The 24,116-nt window shown below is 52.5% G+C and overlaps 1 protein-coding gene across 9 annotated transcripts in view; it reads right to left on the bottom strand.

Annotated features, from left to right (window-relative positions):
- Window positions 1–24,116, bottom strand: part of KCNQ1 (potassium voltage-gated channel subfamily Q member 1) — a 320,333-nt gene that overhangs the window by 205,788 nt on the left and 90,429 nt on the right. For all 9 annotated transcript variants that reach the window (XM_086676587.1, XM_086676589.1, XM_086676593.1 and 6 more), the window contains exons 7-10: window positions 23,893–24,003; window positions 23,109–23,204; window positions 20,898–21,020; window positions 19,859–20,003 (exon numbers count right to left, since the gene is read on the bottom strand). In XM_086676587.1, coding sequence (XP_086532713.1) covers window positions 19,859–20,003; window positions 20,898–21,020; window positions 23,109–23,204; window positions 23,893–24,003 — 475 coding nt within the window. The remainder of the gene's footprint in view (window positions 1–19,858; window positions 20,004–20,897; window positions 21,021–23,108; window positions 23,205–23,892; window positions 24,004–24,116) is intronic.

Genomic DNA, 24,116 nt, shown 5'->3' with positions numbered 1-24,116 from the left:
ACCTCACACCTGTTCGAATGGCTATCATCAAGAAGAGACAACAGGTACTTACAAGGACGTGATGAAAAAGGAAGCCTTATACATTGTTGGTGCTGATTTAAATTGGTCCAGCCACCATGGAAAGCAGTATGAGGGTTCCTCAAAAATTTAAATTTTTTTTTCAACGTTTATTTATTTTTGGGACAGAGAGAGACAGAGCATGAACGGGGGAGGGGCAGAGACAGAGGGAGACACAGAATCGGAAACAGGCTCCAGGCTCTGAGCCGTCAGCCCAGAGCCCGACGTGGGGCTCGAACCCACGGACCGCGAGATCGTGACCTGGCTGAAGTCGGACGCTTAACCGACTGCGCCACCCAGGCGCTCCCTCAAAAATTTAAAAGTAGATAATACAATCCAAGAATTCCACTCCTAAGTATATATCCAAAGGAGATGAAAATAGGATTTCAAGGAGATATATACACTTCTATGTGTATCACAGCATTATTCACAGTAGCCGAAATATGGAAACAACCCAAATGCCCATCAATGGATGAGTGGATTAAAAAGATACATATACAGAGTGGAATATTATTCAGCCACGAGGAAGGAAAGATATCCTGCCATTTTGCAATGACATGGATGGACCTTGGGCACATTATGCTAATTGAGATAAGTCAAAGACAAGTACTGTATGATATCACTTACGTGTGGAATCAAAAAAAAAAAAAAAGCCAAATCTGTAAAAGACAGGAACATGGTGATTACCAGGGAATGGGGTGGGGGCTCAGGGAGGGATAAGAGTGACGGTTTAAGGGACAAAATTATAATGAATAGTAAATAAGCTGTAGAGATTTAAGACACAGTATAATGAGCATAATGTCATATTATAGTTACACACGGTGTTAGATACATCAGCAACCATATTACAGCATATAAGTACATCATAGGAATGCTGTACACCTTACACTTCCACAATACTGCACATACAATTTGTTCAATCAATTTTCAAAAAGGTAACAGGAACTAACGGGAAGTAAGGTTTCAACTCTTCACTTAAAGAGGCAAAGCACTGATACCAGAATATGATAAATGACATATTTATATTGTAATACCTAGGGCGACTCTAAGAGAACTCTACAAAACTACTCCCTCAGAAACACTGAAGACATCAGAAGGATATCAAGAGAATATTTCAGAACAACTCCACACACATATACACGACCACTTAGATGAAATGGATCAATTCCGCAAAAGCACCCATTACAACTTGCCCAGTAGGAAATAGGTCATTTTTATAGCCCTATAACTTCAGGAGATTAAATTTTTTTCAGGAGATTAAAATTTTAATTTAAAAATTCAGAAGAAGGGATTCCCAGGTACGGATGGCTTCACTGGAGATTTCGCCCAAATTTTTAAGAAAGAATTAATTATAATGCCACACAATTTCTTCCAAAAAACAGACTAGGAGGGACTACTTTTCAATTCATTTTATATAGAATTTCCCTGATAACAAAACCAAAGATAGTACCAAAGCAGGAAAGTACAAACAAATATCCCTCATGAATAGAGATGGAAAAGTCCCTTTAAAATGTTAGCAAACAGAATTCAGCAATATATGAAAAGCAATATCCGCCATGACCAGTGGGATCTGTTCTAGGAATGCAAAGTTGTTTCAGTATTCAAAATCGTGCAATGTAATGTACGATATCAATAGGTAAATAATAAAAACCACGTGGTCATATCAGCTGATGCATAAAGAGCATTTGACAAAAATCCAACATCTTTTCATGACAAAAATACTCAGAAAAAATAGAAAAGGGAACATCTTCAATTTGATAAATACTGTCTACCAAAAAACAAAACAAAAAAAACTTGTACCTAACATTATACTTAACGGTGAAAGACTGATTTCCTCTTAAGATCAAGAACAAGGCAAAGATGTTCACGCATCATTCTTATTCAACAGAGTACTGGAAGTTATAGCCACTGCAATAACACAAGAAAAGTCAATAAAAGACATACATATCGGGGAAAAAAAGAAAACTGTGTAATATCCAGAATATATAAAGGTCTCCTACAACTCAACAACAACCAAAACAAAACAAAAACTCAAAACTGGGCAGAGGACTTGAATAGACATTTGTCCCAGCAGAATAAACAGATGGTCAGTAAGCACTTGAGAAAATGGTCAAATCACGAGTCATCAAGCAAATGCTAATCAAAACCACAACAAGATACCACTTCACACCCACGGGGGGGGGGGGTGCTATTATAAGAATAATATTTTTTTTAATGAACAGAGAAAGACAAGTGTTCGTGAGGAAGTGGGGAAGTTGTTATGTGCTGCTGGGAGGGATGTGAAATGGTGCAGCCTCTACGGAAAATGCTACAGTGGTTCCTCAAAACATTAAAATTAGAATTACCATATGATCCAGCAATTCCACGTCTGGGTATAATCTCAAAAGAATTGAAAGCAGGGACTTGTATCATCGTGGCTGTAGCAGCGTTATGCACAACGGTGTTAGGGAAGCAACCCCCCCCCCAAAAGAAATACAATTTAAAAAAAAAGAACAAAGGAAACTGTCGCTATTTGAAGATGACATCATAGTCAAAGCGCCAAAACCCAAAGACAAGGAGAAAAATCGTGAAAGCGGGAATAGGAAAAAGGGAGCGCTCCAACAAAAATTAACGGGTGACTTTTCATCAGAAACAATGGTGCCCAGAAAGCAGTGAGGTAACATATCTAGAGGAAAAAAAAAATTAAAAGAACCTTGCATCCAGAAAGATTATCTTTTACAAGGAAAACAGAATACAGACATTCCCAGATAGATAAAAACAGAGAATTCCTTGTTAGTCATCCAGTTTACAAGAACTGTGGAAGGACATTTTTCAGGCAGGGAGTGACTCCACATAGGAAATCGAATTCGCAGATAGAAAATGAAAAGTATATGGGGCGCCTGGGTGGCGCAGTCGGTTAAGCGTCCGACTTCAGCCAGGTCACGATCTCGCGGTCTGTGAGTTCGAGCCCCGCGTCGGGCTCTGGGCTGATGGCTCAGAGCCTGGAGCCTGTTTCCGATTCTGTGTCTCCCTCTGTCTCTGCCCCTCCCCCGTTCATGCTCTGTCTCTCTCTGTCCCAAAAATAAATAAACGTTGAAAAAAAAAATTTAAAGAAAATGAAAAGTATCCATAAAGGTAATTATGTAATAACATGGGAAAATATAAATGCGTGTTTCTTCCCATTTCTCAGAACTAATTTAGAGAGCAAATGTATAAAACGTGTATTTAGTTGTATTGTTGGCTTGTACCATAGAGAATGTAATATATTTGTCAATGCCAACTCAAAGCAGGTTGGTTGTTGCAAAGCTGTATTGAGCTAAGGAAAGGCCACCCGTGGGTAATTCGAATCCACGGGAAGAAATGAAAAGGATCAAAAATGTTCATTAAGAAGGTTAATAGGGGGGCGCCTGGGTGGCGCAGTCGGTTAAGCGTCCGACTTCAGCCAGGTCACGATCTCGCGGTCCGTGAGTTCGAGCCCCGCGTCGGGCTCTGGGCTGATGGCTCAGAGCCTGGAGCCTGTTTCCGATTCTGTGTCTCCCTCTCTCTCTGCCCCTCCCCCGTTCATGCTCTGTCTCTCTCTGTCCCAAAATAAATAAACGTTGAAAAAAAAATTAAAAAAAAAAAAAAAAAAAAAAAAGAAGGTTAATAGGACAAAGACTATATACACCTTTGGGCTTGTAACAAAAATAGACATAAATATATTTAACGATAATATCACAGAAATGGGTAAAACGGAATAAAGGAATATCGGGGCAACTTCTGTATCTAACCAGGCTTAGGTGAGCGTAAATCTGAAGTTAAGATGTAGATGATGAATATAAGAACAACCACTAAGGAAACAGTGAAGAACTATTTAGAAAAATCTTAAAAACTATATTAGAAAATATTCACTAAATGCATAAGAAAGCAGTAAAGGAGAAAGAGAGGAACAAAAAAAAAATACAGCAGATAGAAAACAAAAAGTAAGGGGCAGACATCAATCCAACTGTATCAGTAACATTGAACATGGGTGGATCAAACCATCAAAAGGGCAGAGCTAATCAGACTGGATTAAAAAATGAAGTCCAGTGAGACGCTGTCTATAGCAGGCATACTTGAGGTTCAAGTACACAAACAGATTGAAAGCAAAGGGTTGGAAAAAGACAGATCACGTGAACAGCAACCACACATACGGGGGGTGTTACGCTGAAATCACAGTGGCCACAGAAACAGCCCGCGTGACAACTGTTTGAGACTTCAGTATGCCACTTGCAATGACGCATAGAACAAAAAATGGGAATATCAACAAGGAAAGAGAAGATATGAACAATAAATCCGCTATCCCCAATGGATGACTGCAGAACACGAACAACAACCAAAGAATATTTGGTCTTTTCAAGTGCCCATGGAGCATTCTCCAAGAGGGACCATATTGCTGTCCCAGAAGACAAACTTCAATACATTCTAAAGGATTATAATACTGATTGTTTTCTAACACCATGGAATAAAAGTAGAAATATGTGGCATTTAAACAATGTACTCTTTAAAAAATTTTTTCTTTAATTTATTTTCAAGGGAGAGAGACAGAGCGTGAGCAGGGGAGGGGCAGAGAAAGACAGAGACAGATTCTGAAGCAGGCTCCAGGCTCTGAGGTGTCAGCCCAGAGCCCGACGTGGGGCTCGAACCCACAAGCCGTGAGATCATGACCTGAGCTGAAGTCAGCCGCTCAACCGACTGAGCCACCCAGCACCCCTAAACAACATACTCTTAACTGACCAATATATCAAAGAAGAATTCATAAGAAAAATTAGAAAATACCTTGAGATGAATGAAAATGAAACCACGAAATACCAGAACTTCTGGGATACAGTTACAACAGTGCTAAAAGGGAAATTTATGGCTGTAGATGCCCACATTAAAAAAGAAAAGAGAACTCGCATCATTCACCTAACTCTCCACTGGAGGAAACTAGAAGGAAAAAAAGAAAAAAAACCTAACCCTAAAGCGAGAATAAGAAATTAAATAATAAAGATTATAGTGGGAATTAATGAAATAGGGGACAGAAAAATAATAGAGTCAATGAAACCAAACATTCATTATTTGAAAGATCAACAAAATTGGGAAACCTCTGGCTACGCTAATGAGGGAGAGAAAACTCAGATTGCTACAATTAGAAATGGCTTTGCAGAAATAAAAAAGATTTAAATGAATGCTACACACAATTTCATAACAATAAATTATACAACTTTGATAAAATGGACAAATTCCTAGAAAGTAAAAAGAAAAAACTACTACAACCGATCAGAAATAAGTAGAAAATCCGAACGCATCTATAACAAATAAAGAGATTGAATTAGTAATCAAGACACTACCCACAAACAAAAGCCCACAAGGCCCAGATGGTTTCACTGATAAATTCTACCAAGAACTTAAAGAATAAAAATTCTTTATAAACTCTTCCAAAAAGGAGAGTAGAACGGGAGGAGGAAACGCCCCCAACACACTCTGCAAGGGTGACATTGCCCTGCTACCAAACCAGGAAAAAATGTGGCAAGAACGGAGAGCTGCCGAACAGCAACTCCTATCAAAATAGATGCAAAATGCTCAACAAAATACCAGCAAATACAATCCAGCACTAGAAAGAAAGGATTATACACTATGACCAAGTGGGATTTGTTCCAGGAATGCAAGGTTGGATTAACATCTCAACATCAATGAATCTAATGCACCGTATCAGTAAAATAAAGGGCAAAAACTACATGATTATCGGTCGAAGAAAAGACACAGAAAAAGCATTTGGTAAAATTCAATACTCTTCCGTGATGATAAAACAGGGCTTTAGTATACCAGGAACAGAAAGGAACTTCCTCAGTCTGATAAAGGGCATATAGTAAAAAACCAGAACTAACATGGTACTTAGTGGTGAGAGACTAAGTGCTTTCCTCTTAAGATCTGTAACAAGACAAAGATGTCTGTTCCCACCACGTCTATTCACTATGTTGGAGGTTCGATACAGGACAATTAGGCAAGAAAAACAAATGCATCCGGTTTGGAAAGAAAGAAGTGAAAGTATTTCTATTCACAGATAACATGATTCTATATATAGAAAATCCCAAGAAATCCACCAAAACTTATTATGAATAAGGAGCAAGTTCAGCAAGATGGCAAGATATGTTAGTACACAAAAATCAATTGTAGGTCTACATACTTTCAATAAACAATCAGAAAATGAAATCAAGAAAGAAGTTTCATGTACAAAAGTATCAAAAAAGAATAAAGCACAACAATGTAAATGTGCTTCCTGCCACAGACTTAGACACTTAAAAATGGCTAAAATCGTAAATGTTATTTTAGATCTACTTTGCCACAATAAAGAAAGAAAAAAATACTCAGAAATAAACTGAGCAGAAGAAATGCAAAACTTGTACTCTGAAAACCACAAAATATTACTGAAATAAAAGATCTAAATAAGTCAAAGACATCCCATGTTCATGGATTGGCAGACAATGTTGCCGTGTTGTCAGGACTCCCCCAACCTGACCTACGGACTGAGCACAATACTCACCAGAAGCCCAGCTGAATTCTTTGTACAAATTGACAAGCTGATTCTAAAATTCATATGGAAGTTCCAATGACCTAGAATAGCCAAAGTCATCTTGAGAAAGAAGAAAGTTGGGGGGGGGGTGTTAGACTTCTCAATTTAAAAAACTTGCTACAGAGTAATAGCATTCAAAACAGTGTGGTACTGGCTTAAGGTAAAACATTTAGACCAATAGGATAGGATGAGAGTCTAAAAAACAAAGCCTTATATCCATCATCAAGTGATTTTTGTCTTGGGTGCTGAAAGTATTCATGGGGGAAAGAATCACCTCGGGGACAAATGGTGTGCTGGAACAATATGAAAAGAATTAAGTTGGACCACTCCCTTATACCGGGTACAAAAATTAACTCAAACTGGATCAAAGACCAAGATGTAACAAAGCTCTTAGAAGGAAACATTGGGATAGATCTTCACGAACAGATTTGGCCGTGTTTTTTAAGACCTAACACCAAAGGCGTGGGCAACGAGAAAAGATACACTGGACATTATCGAAATCAAAGCTTTGTGCTTTAAAGGACATTCTAAAGAAAGCAACAAGAAACCCACAGATGGGAGAAAATATTTGCAAATCACGTATCTGATAAGGGATTGTGGCTAGAATCTACGAAGAACTCCTACAACTCAAAAATAAAAGGACAAATATTCTCATTTGTAGAAAAGGATGGAGGAGCTGAACAGACGTTTCTTCAAAAAAAGATACACAAACGATCAACGGGCACAAGAAAAGATGCTCAACATCATGAGCCATCAGGGAGATGCAAATCAAAGCCTCAACGAGATGCTCCTTCACCCTTACCCGAATGGCTACGATAAGAAATACTAAGAAGGGTATGGACAAACAGAAATCCTCACGGGTTGTGGGTGGGAATATAAAATGGCACATCCGTTTTGGAAAACAGTCCGGCAATCCCTCAAAAACTTAAACGTGAGGTTACCACTTGAGGGGCGTCTGGGGGGCTCCGTCAGTTGAGCGTCCGACTTCGGCTCAGGTCATGATCTCATAGCTCGTGGGACTGAGCCCCAAGTCAGGCTCTGTGCTGACAGCTCAGAGCCAGGAGCCTGCTTCAAGTTCTGTGTCTCCCTCTCTTTCTGCCCCTGCCCTGCTCGTGCTCTCTCTCTCGCTCTCTCTTTCTCTCTCTCGAAAATAAATATAAAAAGGAAGTTACCACCTGAGCAATTCCACTGCTAGGTCTCCCTCCAGGAGACGTGTGAGCCTGTGAACACACAATTCATAACCACGTTACGTATAATCGCCAAAAGGTGGAAACGGTACAAATGTCCCTCAACCGTGCACGGATGAACAAAATGTGTTTTATCCACATAATGAATACTTTTTACTTTTTAACAGCAAAATGGAACGGGGGCACCTCGGTGGCCCAGTCGGTTGAGCGTCCGACTTTGACTCAGGTCATGATCTTGCAGTCCGTGAGTTTGAGCCCCGCGTCGGGCTCGCTGCCGTCAGCCTGTCAGCTCAGAACCCACTTCAGATCCTCTGTCCCCCTCTCTCTGCCTCTCCCCTGCTTGTGTTCTCCCCCACTAAAAAAATTTTAAAGAGACAATAAAATGGAATACTTTTATGTGCTATAATTTGGGTGAACGAAGATTACATTTTATACACTTCCATTTATTTTTTTAATGTCTATTTTTATTTATTTATTTTTTCTTTTGAGAGAGAGAGAATGCATGAGTGAGCAGGAGGGGCACAGAGAGAGGGAGAGAAAGACAGTCCCAAGCAGGCTCTGTGCTGACACTGGGGCTCCAACTCATGAACCGTGAGATCATGAGTTGGGCTGAAATCAAGGGTCAGACGCTTAACCAACTGAGCCCCCAGGCGCCCTTTATACGATTCCACTTAAACAAGTTCTCCAGAGGCGGTAAATCCATGGCCACCACCAGGAAGTAGATGAGGGGGTGTGGGGGCCGGACGTGGGAACAGGGATTAACTCTAAGTGGGCACAGTGGGTCTTTCAGTGGGTGGCGGATATTCTAGAAATTTTTTTAATGTTTATTCATTCTTGAGACAGAGACAGAGCATGAACGGGGGAGGGTCAGAGAGAGGGAGACATAGAATCCGAAGCAGGCTCCAGGCTCCAAGCCGTCAGCACGGAGCCCGACGCAGGGCTTGAACTCACAGACTGTGAGATCACGACCTGAGCTGAAGTCAGATGCTCAACCAACTGAGTGGGTGGCGGATATTCTAACCTAAATGGTGGTGATGATTGCGTCAGTCAGTAAATTTACTGAAATTACATCGCAAATGGGTGAATTTTAGGTACGTAAATTGTACTTCGATAGAGTGGCGTTTTAAAAAGCAAGTTAGAAAAAAGAAATGTGCCGAACTCATTTTCAAATGAGCGAGAAAAAACCACATCGAAAGGAGAGAGGAGAACATCACTAATCCAAGCGCATGGAGACGACAGTATTTGATCAAACGCCCGTGATCTTGAGTGGGAGGAGGCGGGGAATGCCAGGCGAACCCTCACCCTCCTCAGCAGGTTTGATGTTACAGCCCAAGGACGAGGCAACCAGAACATCCCGGCTTCTCTGCAGGCTGTGCAGGGCCCAGAGTTTGGTTTCCAGTCATTTCCTCCCCTGGGAAAAAGGGGCTCCTTGGAAAATTGGCCGACTCCGGGGCTGGAGCAGAGGGTGTATGAAATTAGCTTGACTCTTCTTACACCAGAACATAAATGCTAAAAAAAAAAAGGGGGGGGCACCTGGGTGGCTCATTTAAGTGTCCCACTTCAGCTCAGGTCAGGATCTCGTGGTTTGTGGGTTCTAGCCCCGCGTCGAGCTCTGTGCGGATGGCTCGGAGCCTGGAGCTTCTTCACATTCTGTGTCTCTCTCTCTCTGCCCCTCCCCAGCTCACTCTCTCTCTGTCTCTCTCAAAAATAAATAAACATTTAAATAAAATAAAATAAAATAAAATAAAATAAAATAAAATAAAATAAAATAAAATTAAAATAAAAATAAAAAGTTGAACTATTGGGGCACCTGGGTGGCTCAGTTGGTTGAGTGTCTAACTTCAGCTCAGGTCATGATCTCACTGTTCGTGCGTTCGAGCCCCGCAACGGGCTCTGTGCCGACAGCTTGGAGCCTGGAGTCTGCTTCAGAGTCTGTGCCTCCCCCTCTCTCTCTGCCCCTCCCCCGCTCACGCTCTGTCTTTCTCTGTCTCTAAAAATAAACATAAAAAATGCTAAAAAAAAATGTGAGCATGTCCCAAGGACACAGAAGCCAGCTTGAAAAGGCTTCTGTTGGCCAAATCTGGGACAATTTGAATATCAAAATAATTAAGGACACTAAAGAATTATAATAAAAAAAATCCATGAGCCCATGCATATAGATAATAAGTCCCAGAAACAGACAGATGGGGGAGAAGGGAGGTTTTCCCACAGAACGACCCGGAGATGTCTTCTCTTGGAATAAATACCATTCCGGCTGGAAGGCAGCTCCTAGTACTTCTGTGGGAGGTGTGCTAGAGCTGAGAGGGCATCAGCCACCATAATCAAGACGGTTCCAGAAAATCTGCATCTGAGAGACGTTTTAAAACAGGGAACAGGAAGGGCGCCTGGGTGGCTCAGTCGGTTAAGCGACCGGCTTCAGCTCAGGTCATGATCTCCGTGGGTTTGAGCCCCATGTTGGGCTCTGTGCTGACAGCTCAGAGCCTGGAGCCTGCTTCGGATTCTGTGTCACCCTTTCTGCCCCTTCCCTGCTTGCACTGTCTGTCTCAAAAATAAAATAAACATTAAAAAAAAAACTTAAAATAAGGGACCAGATGTGCTCATAGCCTTGCACAATTTCCCTGTCGCTTATCGGTTACAAAGCAAAGTAGGACAAGTCTTCGGCGGGTGATTAAAGTCACACCCCATTTCGGGGCAGAGAGAATCAAATGTCCCGGGGTGGGTCACCCCAAGAAGGACACCATGTCGCTGATGGAATGTTCCAGCTGGAAGGCACAACCTGAATCTAACTACAAGGGAAACATCCTGCAAATCCCTAAGAAGTGGCAGGACTGTGGCCCGCAGAAAACGCGAACGCCGTAAAAGGCGGAAACTGGAAATGTTCCAGGTTCAAGAAGGCTCCGGAGACAGGACAGCTGATGGCAACATTCACCGCGAACAGCTATGAAGGGCAGGGTCACGTCCACTGGCACAACGGAACGCAGGTGGGTTTGGAGAGAGGGCTGGACCCACGTTTCATGTGCAGGGCGCTGTAAAAGGGGGACTTTTGTTTTTAGGAAAAACACGGCAAACATTTCGGGGCCACGGTCTCCAGAGTGGTCAGCTTACTGTCAAAGGACTCAGAGAACCAGGTACATCAAGATCCCTACAGAAAGGGGTACGAACGGTAAAACGAATGCGGCAAAATGAACCCTGAGGTATCCCCTTGGCCTAGTGGTCTTCAACTGGAAGCGATTTTGCCCAGGGGAGACCTTTCTCTGGTCACCACGCTGGCCCCAGAAGAGGCCAGGGAAGCTGAGCCCTCGACAAAGCACAGTCTGGCCCCCAATGTCACTGGTGCCGCAGGCGAGAAAACCCGCTTCGCTCGGCTGACAAGACAGAGCCCTGCCCGGGTGGCCGGTGATAGCCCGCAGGGGTGCCAGGAAGGGAGCCCTCGAAAGTGACCCGGCAACACCCACGATGTTAATAATGCACCTGATCCTGAGTCAGGGGCTGAACTGAGTCCCTGCAACTCACACACTAGCACTGTCGACCCCAGCACCTCAGACGTTTGGAGAAGGGCCTTGAAGAGGTCAGTTCCGACAAGGCTGCTGGTGTGGATCCCACTGCACTATGGCGGGTGTCCCTATACAGGAAATTTGGACAAACGGGGATGCAGAGGAAGGACAGGGGGAGGACGTGGCGAGAAGGTGGCCGTCGGCAAGCCCAGGAAAGACGACAGCGTGACCCGAAACCTTTCCGCCTGCAGGATGGGCGAGATGCATTTCTGTTGCCCAAGCCACCCAGTCTGCAGTCTTTTGTTATGGAAGTTTCTAGCAAACTAATACATCCCGGAACGAAGGAGAGACTTCAGGCTGCAGGCTGAATGCCCCAGCAAGGAGGTGCACCGCGTGCAGCTGAGCGGGAAAGGCGAGACAGCATGTGGGACGTGATCCCGTGAGTTCGGAAATCCGTGACGAGCCCGTTTACAGCACGAGCCCTGGGACAGCAATACAACCTTAAAAGAAAAACCAGCCCCAGGATCTGTGGGGTGAGAAGCTGGGTGGAGGGTGAGTGGGCGCCCAGGAGAGGGGTTCCAGGTGGGAGGCCAGAGGCACCAGGAAGCTGGCCACACACAGGCCCGGGGCGGGTGGCGGGGTGGGGCACTCGCGTGTTCTAACTCGCTTGGTCAACACAACAACCCCGCAAGGGTCCCCATTTCGCGGATTCAGAAACCGAGGCTGGGAGAAGGCAGTGGCCTGCCCAGGGTCACCCAAGACAAAATGGCAGAACTTCCTTCGGCCCCAGGAAGGCCGGCCGTCAGGTTGTACTCAGAGCCACTCCCCGAATCTGCCACTCGGCTTTTAAGGACAAAACTGTAAAGGAAGGATTAATTTTCCTGCCGCGGAATTTGGCACCGGATTAAAAAATAATAATGCTAGGGGCACCCGGGCGGCTCAGTGGGTTAAGCATCCGACTCTTGACTTCAGCTCAGGTCATGACCTCACGGTTTGTGAGTCTGAGCCCCACATGGGGCCCTGTGCTGATGGAGCGGAGCCGGCTTGGGATCCTCTCTCTCTCTGCCCCTCCCCTGCTCATGCTATCGCTTTCAAAATAAATAAACTTAAAAAAATAGTAGTGATAATAAGGAAAGGTGGGGCAGATCTGAACGATGCTATGGACACATCCACGTGTGTGTGCGCGATCCATCGCAACGTACGTGTTATCTGTCTGAGCACACAAATAAAACTCTGTTTTACAGACAGAGCATATAACCTTAACAAGTCCAAGGAATATTTGCAAAAGCAATGCTTTTATGTTTGCCCTCGGACACAAAGAGAATCTTCACTTAGTAAAAGCAAATACTTTGCAGCCCACGTCCTCTCACTGTAAGGCTGTTAAGTTAGAAATAACAGAGATAAAACGTGTTCTGCTTCAAAAGCAGGAAAACATTTCTTTAGACCAAAGAGAAAGTCAAAACGTAAAGGCGGCCAAGAACGCGACGAAAAGGAACGCATTTCACAGTAAGATCTACGTCACAGCTAACGTTGCCATCAGAGGAAAATATATGTAACTTCTAAAACGCCTCGGAGAAGAAAGACTTTAGATACATTAGGTGCGAGTCTCACTCAAGTTTTTAAAAAAGTGAATAATCAGGAAGAGGGGAGACACAGATATAGAAGCCCAAGTTGGGGAAATAGAAAACAAAAACAGTGAAATGGTAGTTTTCGGCTAAGAAAGTAAATATTATATATTACATATATTAAATATTATATTATTATTATAAAGATTAATAATAGAATATAAATAATACATGTTATAAATATATTCTATATGATACGTGCTGTTATGTATAAATATGTATAATATAAATAATGTATAACAAATATAATGTTAAATATATAATTAAATATTATATACATAATATAAAATATATATATATACACACACACATAAAGCAGATAAATGTCTCATGAGCTTAGAGGGAAAAAAGGCAAAACTCAAAGCTCAGGCAAGAAACAAAGAGCTGATAGAGACAGCAGAACTCAACTCACTAGAAGTAACTCGCCACCAAGAGGCAACATAATTGAAACCCTTGAGGATTAAAGAGCAATGAATAAATTACGTCCAAAGAGGCAGCACATTTATTTAGAACAAATTACCATAAAGCAGACTTTTAAAAGGAAATTAAAGATCTCCTTGAGCACACGTACCAGCCCAGATGGTTTTACAACTTCGCTGCGCTGCTGAGCCCCTGAAGAAGGGGACTCCGGCGCTGTTTTCCGACGGGTGTGGGACGCGCGACAAGGTGGGCGGGTCTCCCCGGTGCAGACACTGCGTCCGCGCAGACGTGGTGGCAGACGGCCTCCCCTTCTGAGCCTGAGGTACAGTCGCCTCCGCGATCAGCCGTCGGGGGAGGGGGGCACGCCGCGGACACGTCTCACGGGTTCGACGCGCACACCGTGCTTCCCGCAAGCGGGTGTCCACCCGCGGGTGTAGACGGCTGGCTACCTTTTGCCGGTTAGCGACCGCAGAAAGGAGCATCCTGACGACGGGTCGTCTTGCAGACGTGCAACGCAAGTGCGGAATACATTTCTGGAAGGGTTCAAGGGCGTACACGTCTCGAATTTTCACGGCAGTGGCCGTTTTTGTCTCCGTAGAGCCTCTATCCGTTTATCCGCCCAACGTGGTGACTCAGCTTGAGGGTTCGCGCGTGCCTGGCCCACGAGGCTCCTCACTCTTCAAAGGCTCGCGAGATGAATACAGCTCCCGTCGCGTCAATTTACATTTCCGTGATCGCCACTGAGGTTACTGGCATCCGTTCATTGGTGAGAATCTCGGGATCCCTTTTCTCCAGACCTGTTTTTATAGCTTTTATCCTTTCGTCTCCATGACCCACAGAGCCTCCTGGTATCTGGGTGAAATTAGCCCCGCGTGTACAATACGAGCCGCAACTATTTTCTCCAGATCATCGTTGAAGAAATGGTTTTGGAGTTTGTTTTTGCTCTGCACCACATTTTTATTTTACGTTTTCACTGAAGCGTGCCGGACACACAACAAAGCGGCCGTGTTTAGAGCGTGCCGCTCGGTGAGTTTTGACACGCGACAACGTCATCACAATCGAGATCGTGAACACACCCATCGGCCCCAGGCCTCCCTGTGCCCTTCTCCTCCTCCCAACCCGATCGCGCCCACGCACGCCTGCTGGCCTCGTGGTCCCAGACCAGCCTGCCCTTCCCGGGCCTTCACACAGACAGAATAAGCAACATGTACTCTTTCCTTTTCTTCCTTCCTCTCTTTCTCTCTCTCCTTCTCTTTCCTCTCTCCCTGCCCCCCTTCCCCTTCCTTCCTTCCTTCCTTCCTTCCTTCCTTCCTTCCTTCCTTCCAGTCTGGCTTCTTTCACTCACCATCATTATTCTGGCATGTATCCAGGCCGGTGTGTATGCTCATGGCTCGTTCTTTCTGATTTCTGAGGACTTCACTGTGGGGGCTAAACCACGAGGGGTATCTGCACTGTTTCCGGTTTTCAGAAAACACGACGACGGGGATATTCCACGTCCAAGCATCCGTATACACGTCTGCTCTCTGTTCTTTTTCCTCCGCTCATTCAGGAACGGAATGGCTGGATAATACGGCAGGTGCACACATAATGTTCTCAGAAACTCGCAGCCTGTTCTCTAGAGCAGCTGTGCCGTTCGAGTGTCCAGCGGGAGCGCGTGAAGGGCTCGGTGCCCGCGTCCTGGGCAGCACTCGTGGGAGTGATGGGAGCGTCCCTCGTGAAACCACGACACGCGGTAAAACGTTCTTAATTGTAGCCAATATAATTGCGTGGTAACATCTCATTGTGGTTTTAGTTTGCGCTTCCCTAATAACTGATGGTGCTGAATATAGCCTCACGTGCTTATCTGTACATCTTCTTGGGTGAATGTTCAAACCCGGCCTGCTTTTCATATAAATCTTGAAATTTTTTTAGATGTTTATTTATTTATTTTGAGAGACAGAGCGTGAGTGCGGGAGGGGCAGACAGAGAGGGAGACACAGAATCCGAAGCGGGCTCCAGGCTCCGGGCCGTCAGCACAGGGCCTGACGCGGGGCTCGAACTCATCAACCGCGAGATCGTGACCTGAGCCGAAGTCGGACGCTCCACCGACTGAGCCACCCAGGCGCCCCAGGATGCCATGATTTCGGGTACCGTAAATACTGTCGACCTCAGATTACGGGCTGCCGGAACACAGATGTAGACGTGACGTTTGAGTGTTGACCCGGCTCCACTCATGTGCTCCTTCCCAGCCTGGGTGCCCGGGGTTTCCGCCTCTGGACCGTCCGCCTGGGATTTCTGCTTCTGGACCGTCCTGCAGGCTAGAACCTCCAGGCTGAGGCGGAGCAGAACTGATAAGAGCAGGCATCCTCGCCAAGATCCCGACTGCAGGGGACAGCAGCCCGTCTTTCCTCGCTACGTGTGTCAGCTGCAGCTGACTCGGGGTGGTCTTCACCGAGACCCTCCCTCTCTTCTATCGACAGAGAGCCATTATAATGAACGGCCAACCCGAACCCCGGTGCGGGGGCCAGGTGGGGGCCCCAAACGAGGACCTTCTCCTCCAACCCAGGTGAGGTCGCCCCGGAAGCCACAGAAGCCCGGTGCCCGGCCTCATCCTCAGGGTCACAGGTACAGCGCCCAGAGTAACCTGGGGACTCGTTACGGACACGCCCCCTGGGCCTCCCCGCACACCCTGGGACCTGAAATCTCAGTGGGGGCAGCCCGGGTCTGTGTTAAAACTCTCCTCGTGATTCGAGGGACCCCCCCAGGGAAGTTCCAACCAGGAGTGTCACTGTCCAGCCCTCTGCCGTTGAGGAGCTCAGGGCTTCCCTTGCTGGGGACACTCTGTCGCCAGGACGAGGACCTGGATTTTGGCAATGAGCAGACCTGGTTTCGTCAAAGGCCTCTCTCTATGAACTCCCAAACGAGCTCATTGGAACGAGCAAACGTCTCCTATGGGCTCCACGGGGGGCGTCCCCAAGGGCCAGGAGTGAAGCCGCCTCTGGAACTGCGGCCGTGTGCGGGCAGCACGGCGTCCGCTCACGCCAGGAGCCACGGTGTGGACTGGATGAGGGACGGGGGGAGGGTGCACTCAAATCACACGCACAAAGCGAGACAGAAGCCAGCGAACCAGCCCGCGCACTGGCAAATGCGGACAAAAATGAAAATTCGTTGGTGTTGGCCTGTTTTCTCAGAATAAAAGTAAAAAGCCTCCCCCTGATACGTGGGGACAGGCTCGTTCTGACAAGAGGCTGGGTTTGCATTGACCCCTCACGGTCGTCTAGAAAACCCCGTGCCTATAAACCCGCACCACAAATGTTCTGCACAGGTTCACGGGGTCACCCTGCGCAAGGGACAGCTTCTCCAGAGAGGCGTCCCCTCAACAGGGTGCACGGGGGGGGGGGGCCCACGAGAAGGAGCCCACGCTTACAGACCCACGGGGAAACAAGCCGTCATGAGAAAAAGTTGGGGGAGCCACAGGGAGCAGAGTTAGACTCTCCGAGAACCGCGGATGGTGACGTGACGTCACCCTGGTGACGGAATGAGTATGTTCTAATGACTCGGAAATTCCAAGGTGTAAGTCATGAGGAAGACACAGGCCAAGCAGATGACGCCCTCACACGCAGAGGCGCAGAAGTAACGGAAACTAACATCTCGGCGGGTGGATTAACCCGTGGGTTAGACACAGCGGCACAGTTAGCAAACTGGAAGGAAGCTGCTAGAATGCAGTGCAGGGAGACTGAGCAGGAAAATAGCAGAGACGGCCCGGGAGGCCAGGACGCGGGGGTCAGGCAGGCGTTTCGGGGGCAGGTCAGAGCATTTAGGGGAGGCGGTAACCTGTGACGGGACCGTGCTAACTTTCCACACCGGATGAAAGACACAAACCCGCAGGTTTGTCACAGCAGCAAACCACAGGGGGACGAACAGAGATAATGCACCGCCCTGGGTCACCGTCCTGGAACTACCCAGCACCGACGTCCAAGGGAAGGCCCTCGAAGTCTCCAGAGGGGGCCGGGCCACTCCCGAGGGCGGCCGCACAGCTGGACAACGCGCCTGCCGAGCGTTCACAGAGAATACGTATCTCAACCCGGAACCTTCCCCCAGCTAGACCCCCATCCGACAGCAAAGTCGGAACACGGAGGCTCGGGGCAAAGACCGGGTTGACCCCCAACAGACCGTCACTGAAGGAACCGCCGAAGGGCCTTCAGGAAGAAGGATGTTAAACCCCGAGACGGAATCCGACGGATCTGCTGGTAAATATCGGCAAGTGTCCACGAACCCAACAAGCCACGGATTCAGGGGATTCACAAGGGCAAGACACAGGGCAGGGGCGGCGTGTGAGGGGGGTGGGGTGGGATCCGGGGCACATAGTCCTGTGAGGGCCGCCACCCGAGGGGAGGGCGACAGGCCAGGCCCGGCGGGTGGGGCTGCAGACTGCGTCCCCTGAATCGGGCTCGTGAGCGGCAGGCCCCACGCAGGCTGGGGACTCGGTCGGCTCTGACCACCTTGAGACGGAAGTGAGGGTGCCCCCAGCGCCTCACGGCCCGCCTGCCCTCAGGGGTCGCCCCCAGGCTGCCCGGGTCTTCGGGAGCTCCTCCCGCTGGCCTTGACTCCTCTGACCCCCAGCCCCACAGCCACCACGTCACTCCAGGCACTGGCCTGGCCCGAGGCTTGTCCTGCCCTGTCCCCATCCGTGCCATTCCTGGGCGAGCCTCAGAGGGCACAGGGCTGCCCGCAGCCACGCCTGCCCCGTGGACTCCCAGCGCCCGTCCGACACCCGCAGGCTCCTGGGCACCGCTCCCGTCTTAGGAAGGAGGGTCGGCACGGCAGGAGCCCACGTGGGCCTCTCCACAGGAGGGAGGCCCCACACCCACCACACCTGAGGTGTGCAGGTGGCGGGCCCGGGGCGGGGGTGGGGGGTGACGACGTGATCCCGCCCGGAAGCACGACTGTTCCCCCCACGGCAACTCCATCACAGCCGCTGATCCTTCCTTCCCCTCCCCGGCCAGCTGTACTCAGCATCAACACCACCTCCTCCAGGAAGCCTGCGGGCCCAACCAGGCCGAGCTGGGTGCTCGTGCCCCAGACGCCCGCGCGTCTTCCTCCCTGATGCCAAGGCCCGCCTCGCCCCGGGGCCTCACCCTCACGCGCACGGAGCCGGGTCCTGACGACCAGGACAGCGTGAGCAGCCGGGGGCTGGAACCTGCATGAGAAATGCGGACGGGAGCCTGGAGGGCGGGGTGTGCAGGGGTGCGGCACGAGGCTCGGGCGCCAGGCCTCGGTGCGGCCGGTGGGGGGCGGGGGGGTACTCTCAGCGTGGCTGCTTGCGCCCTGCCATGTGGAGGCTGGGGCTGCGGGCCCTGGCCGGGATGAGGCCCCCTCTCCCCCGACCAGGGCTCTCGAGGGCCCCGGGTACCGCCCGGAGGCTGGGGGCCACTCGGGGCCCACGGCGGAGGCCCCAGAAACACAGCGGCTCCGGGCTGGGCTGACTCGTGCTGGCGGGAAAGGAAAACTCCCTGCGAAAGCACCCCACAAAGGGTGCCTGACTGTCCCTGCACTCGTGCCTCATTAACATTCTGCAGGCGGCACTGGGCACTTAATAACAGCAAGAAGGCTGAATGGACAGTTCCACACGCAGCAAACAGCACGAGAGGCTTCTACCCACCCCGACCTGCCCATTAGCATTTGCAGAGAGCCCCCATTTGCATCGCGACAATGGTCCTGCCCCTGAATCCGGAGTTGGGGGGGCTGCCGGGCACTCGTTGGCACAATTGTTCCTTGTGCCCACTCCGGGGGGCGGCGGGGAGCGCGTCCCGGGGGCTCACCAGCGATGTGGCCAAATTCAGGCCAGAGCGGAATCCCAACCGCCTGCGACGGGGCCACGGTGGCCCGGTGCCCGGCGGGGTGGGCGCCCCCGCCCGGTCCACCGACAGCCCCAAGGAGCAGGCAGCAGCCGCAGCCCTTTTCCGGAACACTTTCTGCCCTTCTTCCAGGGGACTGTGACCAAATGCGGGAGGAAACACCGGGGGTCAGCCGCCCGAGAACCAAGCACTTGGCGGGCCAGGCGCCCGTAAGCACAAAGGGTCAGGAACAATATACGCTTGTCCCCCTTCTGCCACGTCTAAGACAGCGACACTGCCCTCCCGACTGCCAATGTGCCAGCACGTTCTGGTGGGTGCCGGGAAGAGGTCCAAGGAGGGAGAGACCCACAGGGCGGTGACGCACGAGCAGAGGCACGCGGCGTCGAGGACAGACGCAGGCACGCAGCGCTGGCTCGGGACGCCCGCCCCCCCCCAAACCAAGAACGGGGGGTCCGCACACATGGGCCACCTCCCTTCTGCCCGGCACGGGGCGCCGGCCGCACAGCGGGACCGAGGCGGGGCCCGGCACCCGCAGCCCAGAGCCCGCAACAGAGCCGGAGGAAGGGTCCCTCCGGGGTGGGGTCTGTCGGGGGAGGGCAGGGCCTTGGCGGGTAGACGCCAGGTCAGTGGGAGCTGAGCGCCCATCCCCGTCCCCACACTGCCACCCTGGGCGAAGGCTCCTCACCAGAGCTGTCGCAGGTGTCCACGGAGAAGTGGTCTGGCCTCCGCTTTTCTGACACGGGCTCACATGTGATGTGGGGGACTGTGAGCGTCTTTTCTCCAGGACTCACCCCGTTGTCCTTGTCCAGTTTGAACTTCTTCTTCTTTACCTAAGACCACGAGCACTAAGCTGGCGCTTCCCGGGGGTCCCCAGCCCCAGAACCCCTTAGCAGCCCCCAAGGGCACCAGCCAGGGAGCCAGGCCTCAGGGCCAGCAGACAGGGGTGCTGTGGGGGGGGGGGGGGCTTGGCACAGGCGCTGCCTGGGGGCTCGGGCTGAAGGGGCCGGCGGACAGGAAACCGGGCAGGTAAACATACAAGCGGGCACGTGGGGACTAGGGCTGTGGCCACCGGGAGTTCCGGCACGCGGCGGGGGCCATCGGGGGGACAGCCTGGGGCCGGCGAAGGTGACGTGGAGGAGGAGCTGTGGGAGCTGGTGAGGGCGTTTGGCAAGGGAACAGCGAGTGCAGAGGCGTCAGGGGCGGCTGGCAACGGGAGGCCTGGGTGCCCCCCTCAGTCCCCACACCGGCCCCATCGTGACACTCTTGCTCAGAGCCTACCTGAGCCCCCTGCACCACGACCCGAAGATCGACTTCCCCGAGCTGGGGAGAGACCTCCGTCCTGACCGGCACCCGCTGTCCCCGGCACAGAAAGCCTGACATCAGGGCCCTCTCAAGAGCCTTGTTCCCAACCTCTAGCCAGAACCCAGCCCGGCCTGTTCCCGGGGCGCCCCCTGTGGGCCTCCCATAGTCCGGGCCTGGGAGCACCAGCCCTACGGGGCCCCGAGCCAGGGGGACCCCCAGGTGGCAGGACCCAGCACAGGTGCCCACCCCCAGGGCCCAGAGTGAGTGGCACCAGTGCCCTGATGTGGCGCCGCTGAAATGCCAGGGCCGAACCCCGGCCAGCAGCCGTGGCCCCCAGGGCCTCCCCACCCCCCCACCGCACCCCACCCCACCCCACCCCCGCTCACGAGGGATCCCTGCAGGAGGCAGGTGGGGGCTGTTACCATGACGGACTTCTTGGGCTTGGGGCTGGGGGACAGCAGGGTGTGGCTCCGGGTGGGTTTCCGGACGTAGATGTTCCAGGTGGAGGACTCGGGGTTCTCGGCCGCATAGCACCTCCACGCCGTCTGAACAAGCACAGGGGAGACACGGTCAGCCGCCGGGCCCGCCCGCACCCTGGCCTGCGTGCCAGCCCCCCCACCTCCCGGGGCTGCTCCCGCGCCAGGCGGCTCACGGCCTAACCCACGGGCCGGTACCCACGGCTCGGGCGCCACGGAGGCCCCACCCGCAGACGCAGACACCCTTCGGCTGCCTCTCCCCGGGGCACGCACGGCGGGTGCAGGGACCGACACAGACACCGAGGACACCCGGGGCCTGTGGGACACCGGGCAGGGGGGCAGGGGGCGTGGGGGGACATGGGGGGCGGGCCCCTCCCAGAGGCCCACGTATTGGGTCCCGGAGCCCGGGCACGGCCTGTCGCCGTGGGGAGCTCTGGACCCGCATCCTAGAGAGATGCTCGTGGCGACTGCCACACAGGAACGACCCAGAGGAGGGGACACCACTGCACGGGATCCGAGTGGAGGACACGCCGTGTCCGGGTAGGCAGCAGGGGACGGACAGCAGGGAGCAGACAGGGGAGCTGGCAGGGTTCGTGGGAGGCCGTGACGCCACCCAGGATGGGGACCCGGACACACACAGCAGCCCTCCCTGCCCGGGACGCTCAGGGGACGGCCACAGGCCTGGCCCCTCCACGGCCACGTGCCACCTCCGTGTCCCACCATCCCCACAAACGTAAGGCCGCCGCCCGCTTCCCACCCGGGTCTGGTCCGCGTTCCCTCCTCCGGGCCCCAGTCCTGCCGTGGCGGACGTGTCCGCACCCCTCGGGCTCAGCACCCGAGCCCGGGCTTCGCAGGGGTGCTCACCCCCAAGCACCGGCTCCGCCAGGACCCCGCCGTGCTCCCCTCCCGCCGGCAGCCTGCCCACGGCGGCCTGGGCTGGTTTTACGGGCCTGATTTATGGTCTCCCCGAAAGGAGAAGCTGTGGGCCGTAAAACCAGGCCTGAGGGGGCCCGGCCCCTCGGCTTTATGGCTGCGGCTGCTACTTCCTTCCCGTCCAGGTCCACCGTCCAGGCCCCAGACGGTGGGTTCCGGAAGGGTCCGGAAGGGCTTCAGAGGAATGAGGGGGCGCCCCTGGCTGAGCGAAACCTGGTGGCTGCTGCCTGTGCAGGGGGCCCTGCCCGGGGCGGATGGCGAAGGAGACCAGGGCCCCGGGGGTGACCCCAGGACCGTCCCTGAGGGGCATTCGGCACTGGGTGTGGCTGTCCCGCTGGGCAGAGGGCCCCACATCTACGGCTGGACACCCACAGGGCCTGTGCCCCAGGACCCCCGCCCAGCTGCTCCCCGGGCGAGACCTGGGCCCGCGCATCCCTGCTCTGCCCCCGGGCGGGGGCTGGTAACCGTCTGGGACCCGGTTTTCGGCCTAAGTCTTTGTTGCGCTAAATTAAGAGTCAGCCATTCTCTGGTGTATCTGGGAGGCTGGGGTCACAGAACTGAGCATCCAGGGGCTCCAGGCCACCCTCCTTACCCTGCCGCTCTTAGCCTCTGTCTCCTCCAGCACCCAGGCCTTGTCACAGCGGCCTCGGGGTCCCCGTTGGGTACTGAGGGGCCTGTGAACCCAGAGCGTGGCTGAGCTGTCGGCTCGCCAGGCCTCACCTGCTGTCACCTGGGAGTCCCTAGCCCCGTGGGATGTGGGGGAACACCCTGGAGGTACCCGTGCTGCACAAGCAGGGCCCTGGACCCTTGGGGTTTCCCTCCCAGACTCGCCCCGTGCCAAGCAGGGGGGTGACCACGAAAGGAGGCCACTGTGGCTGGAAGGTGAGGGGCCCACAGAAAGTTCACCCCAACCCGGGACGGGCCAGGGCACGTCCCCGTCCCCTGGCCCGCCCCCCCAGGACCCACTCTTCCAACAGGACCTCTAGGGAGGGAGGTGGGCACCCCGCGTTCCCGTGCCCACCCCGTCGGCATCGCCCACGCTCCCCAGAAGGCCCGAGCACGTCTGTGTGGTAGCACAGGCTCATCTGTGTTCCAGAGGGACCCGTAGCAAGAAGGTCTCGTGAGCTTTGTGGCCGAGGGTAGTTCCTGGTTCCCAGAAGGGACACCAGCCGGCACTTAACCTGCCGGCGCCAGGCCGGACATCAAGGACGGCAGGCGAGTCACCTGAATGAGGGAGGCTGCGGCCGGGATCTGCCTGTTGAAGTGTTTCTGCCTCTGCTTCTGCTGGACCTTCAGGGCGAAGCCGGAGCCGAGAATCCCCTGGGAAGGAGCAGAGACGGGGGCTCGCGTCCACGCAGGCAGCCACCGCCCGGCCCGGCCCGTGGGGCACAGGTGCTGGGGACACGGGGCGGCACCGGGACGCTGGCTCGGGCAGGAGGCGGCCCCGTCCGAGGGGGACCGCGGCCGCCTCCCCAGGATCGCCAACGGGATGGATGGGGCCGGCTCGTCAGGGAGGGAGCTCCCCGTCCACAGAGGGGATCAATCACGCACACACATAGATGCACACATGCTCCGTGTGACACACGCAGGTGACCACAGAGCACACACGCAACCCACGCACGCTCACCACACACAGCAGGTGCACCAAACACGTGACGCGTACACCTCCACGCGCTCGGGGAGCTAGAAGGTGTGGCCCTCGGGATCTGTGATTTCTCGGAAGGACATGGGTCAAAGCGGGGCCCAGGCCACCGCGCAAGGGAACCAGCGCCCCCACCAGGCGGACAGACTCCGCCTCTGCCCTCGCCTGGCGGCTGCTGTCGGTCTCTCCCCGAGACCCCTTGGGCCGAATGCGCCGGCCGCACCCCACCGGCCTCCACCCACACCTGCTGCAAAGCACCCTCCTGGAGCAGCAGGGGCAGGGGACTCCCAGGAGCCTCTGTGAGTGGCCTTGCTCCCGGGGGGGACCCTGCCCGCCTGGGAGCCAGGAGGAGGCGGGAGCACCTACCGCCGGGAGCGCGAAGAACGATATGGCGAACACAGAGAAGCAGGAGGCAATGGTCTTCCCGACCCACGTCTGGGGCACCTTGTCCCCGTAGCCGATGGTGGTGACCGTGACCTGCGGGAGGCGCAGGGGGGCGGCGGTCAGGCCCAGAGCCCGGGACGGGTAACCGTCGGGCCCGAACCCGCCACTCTGCCGACACAGACGCGGAGCTCCAGCCGCCACCACCG

Source organism: Puma concolor, chromosome D1, assembly GCF_028749965.1.
Source record: "Puma concolor isolate L17-30 chromosome D1, mPumCon1.1.hap2, whole genome shotgun sequence".
Taxonomy (NCBI): Eukaryota; Metazoa; Chordata; class Mammalia; order Carnivora; family Felidae; genus Puma; species Puma concolor.
Note: the sequence above shows the minus strand (reverse complement) of the source record. Positions and strands in the feature narration are given on the sequence as shown.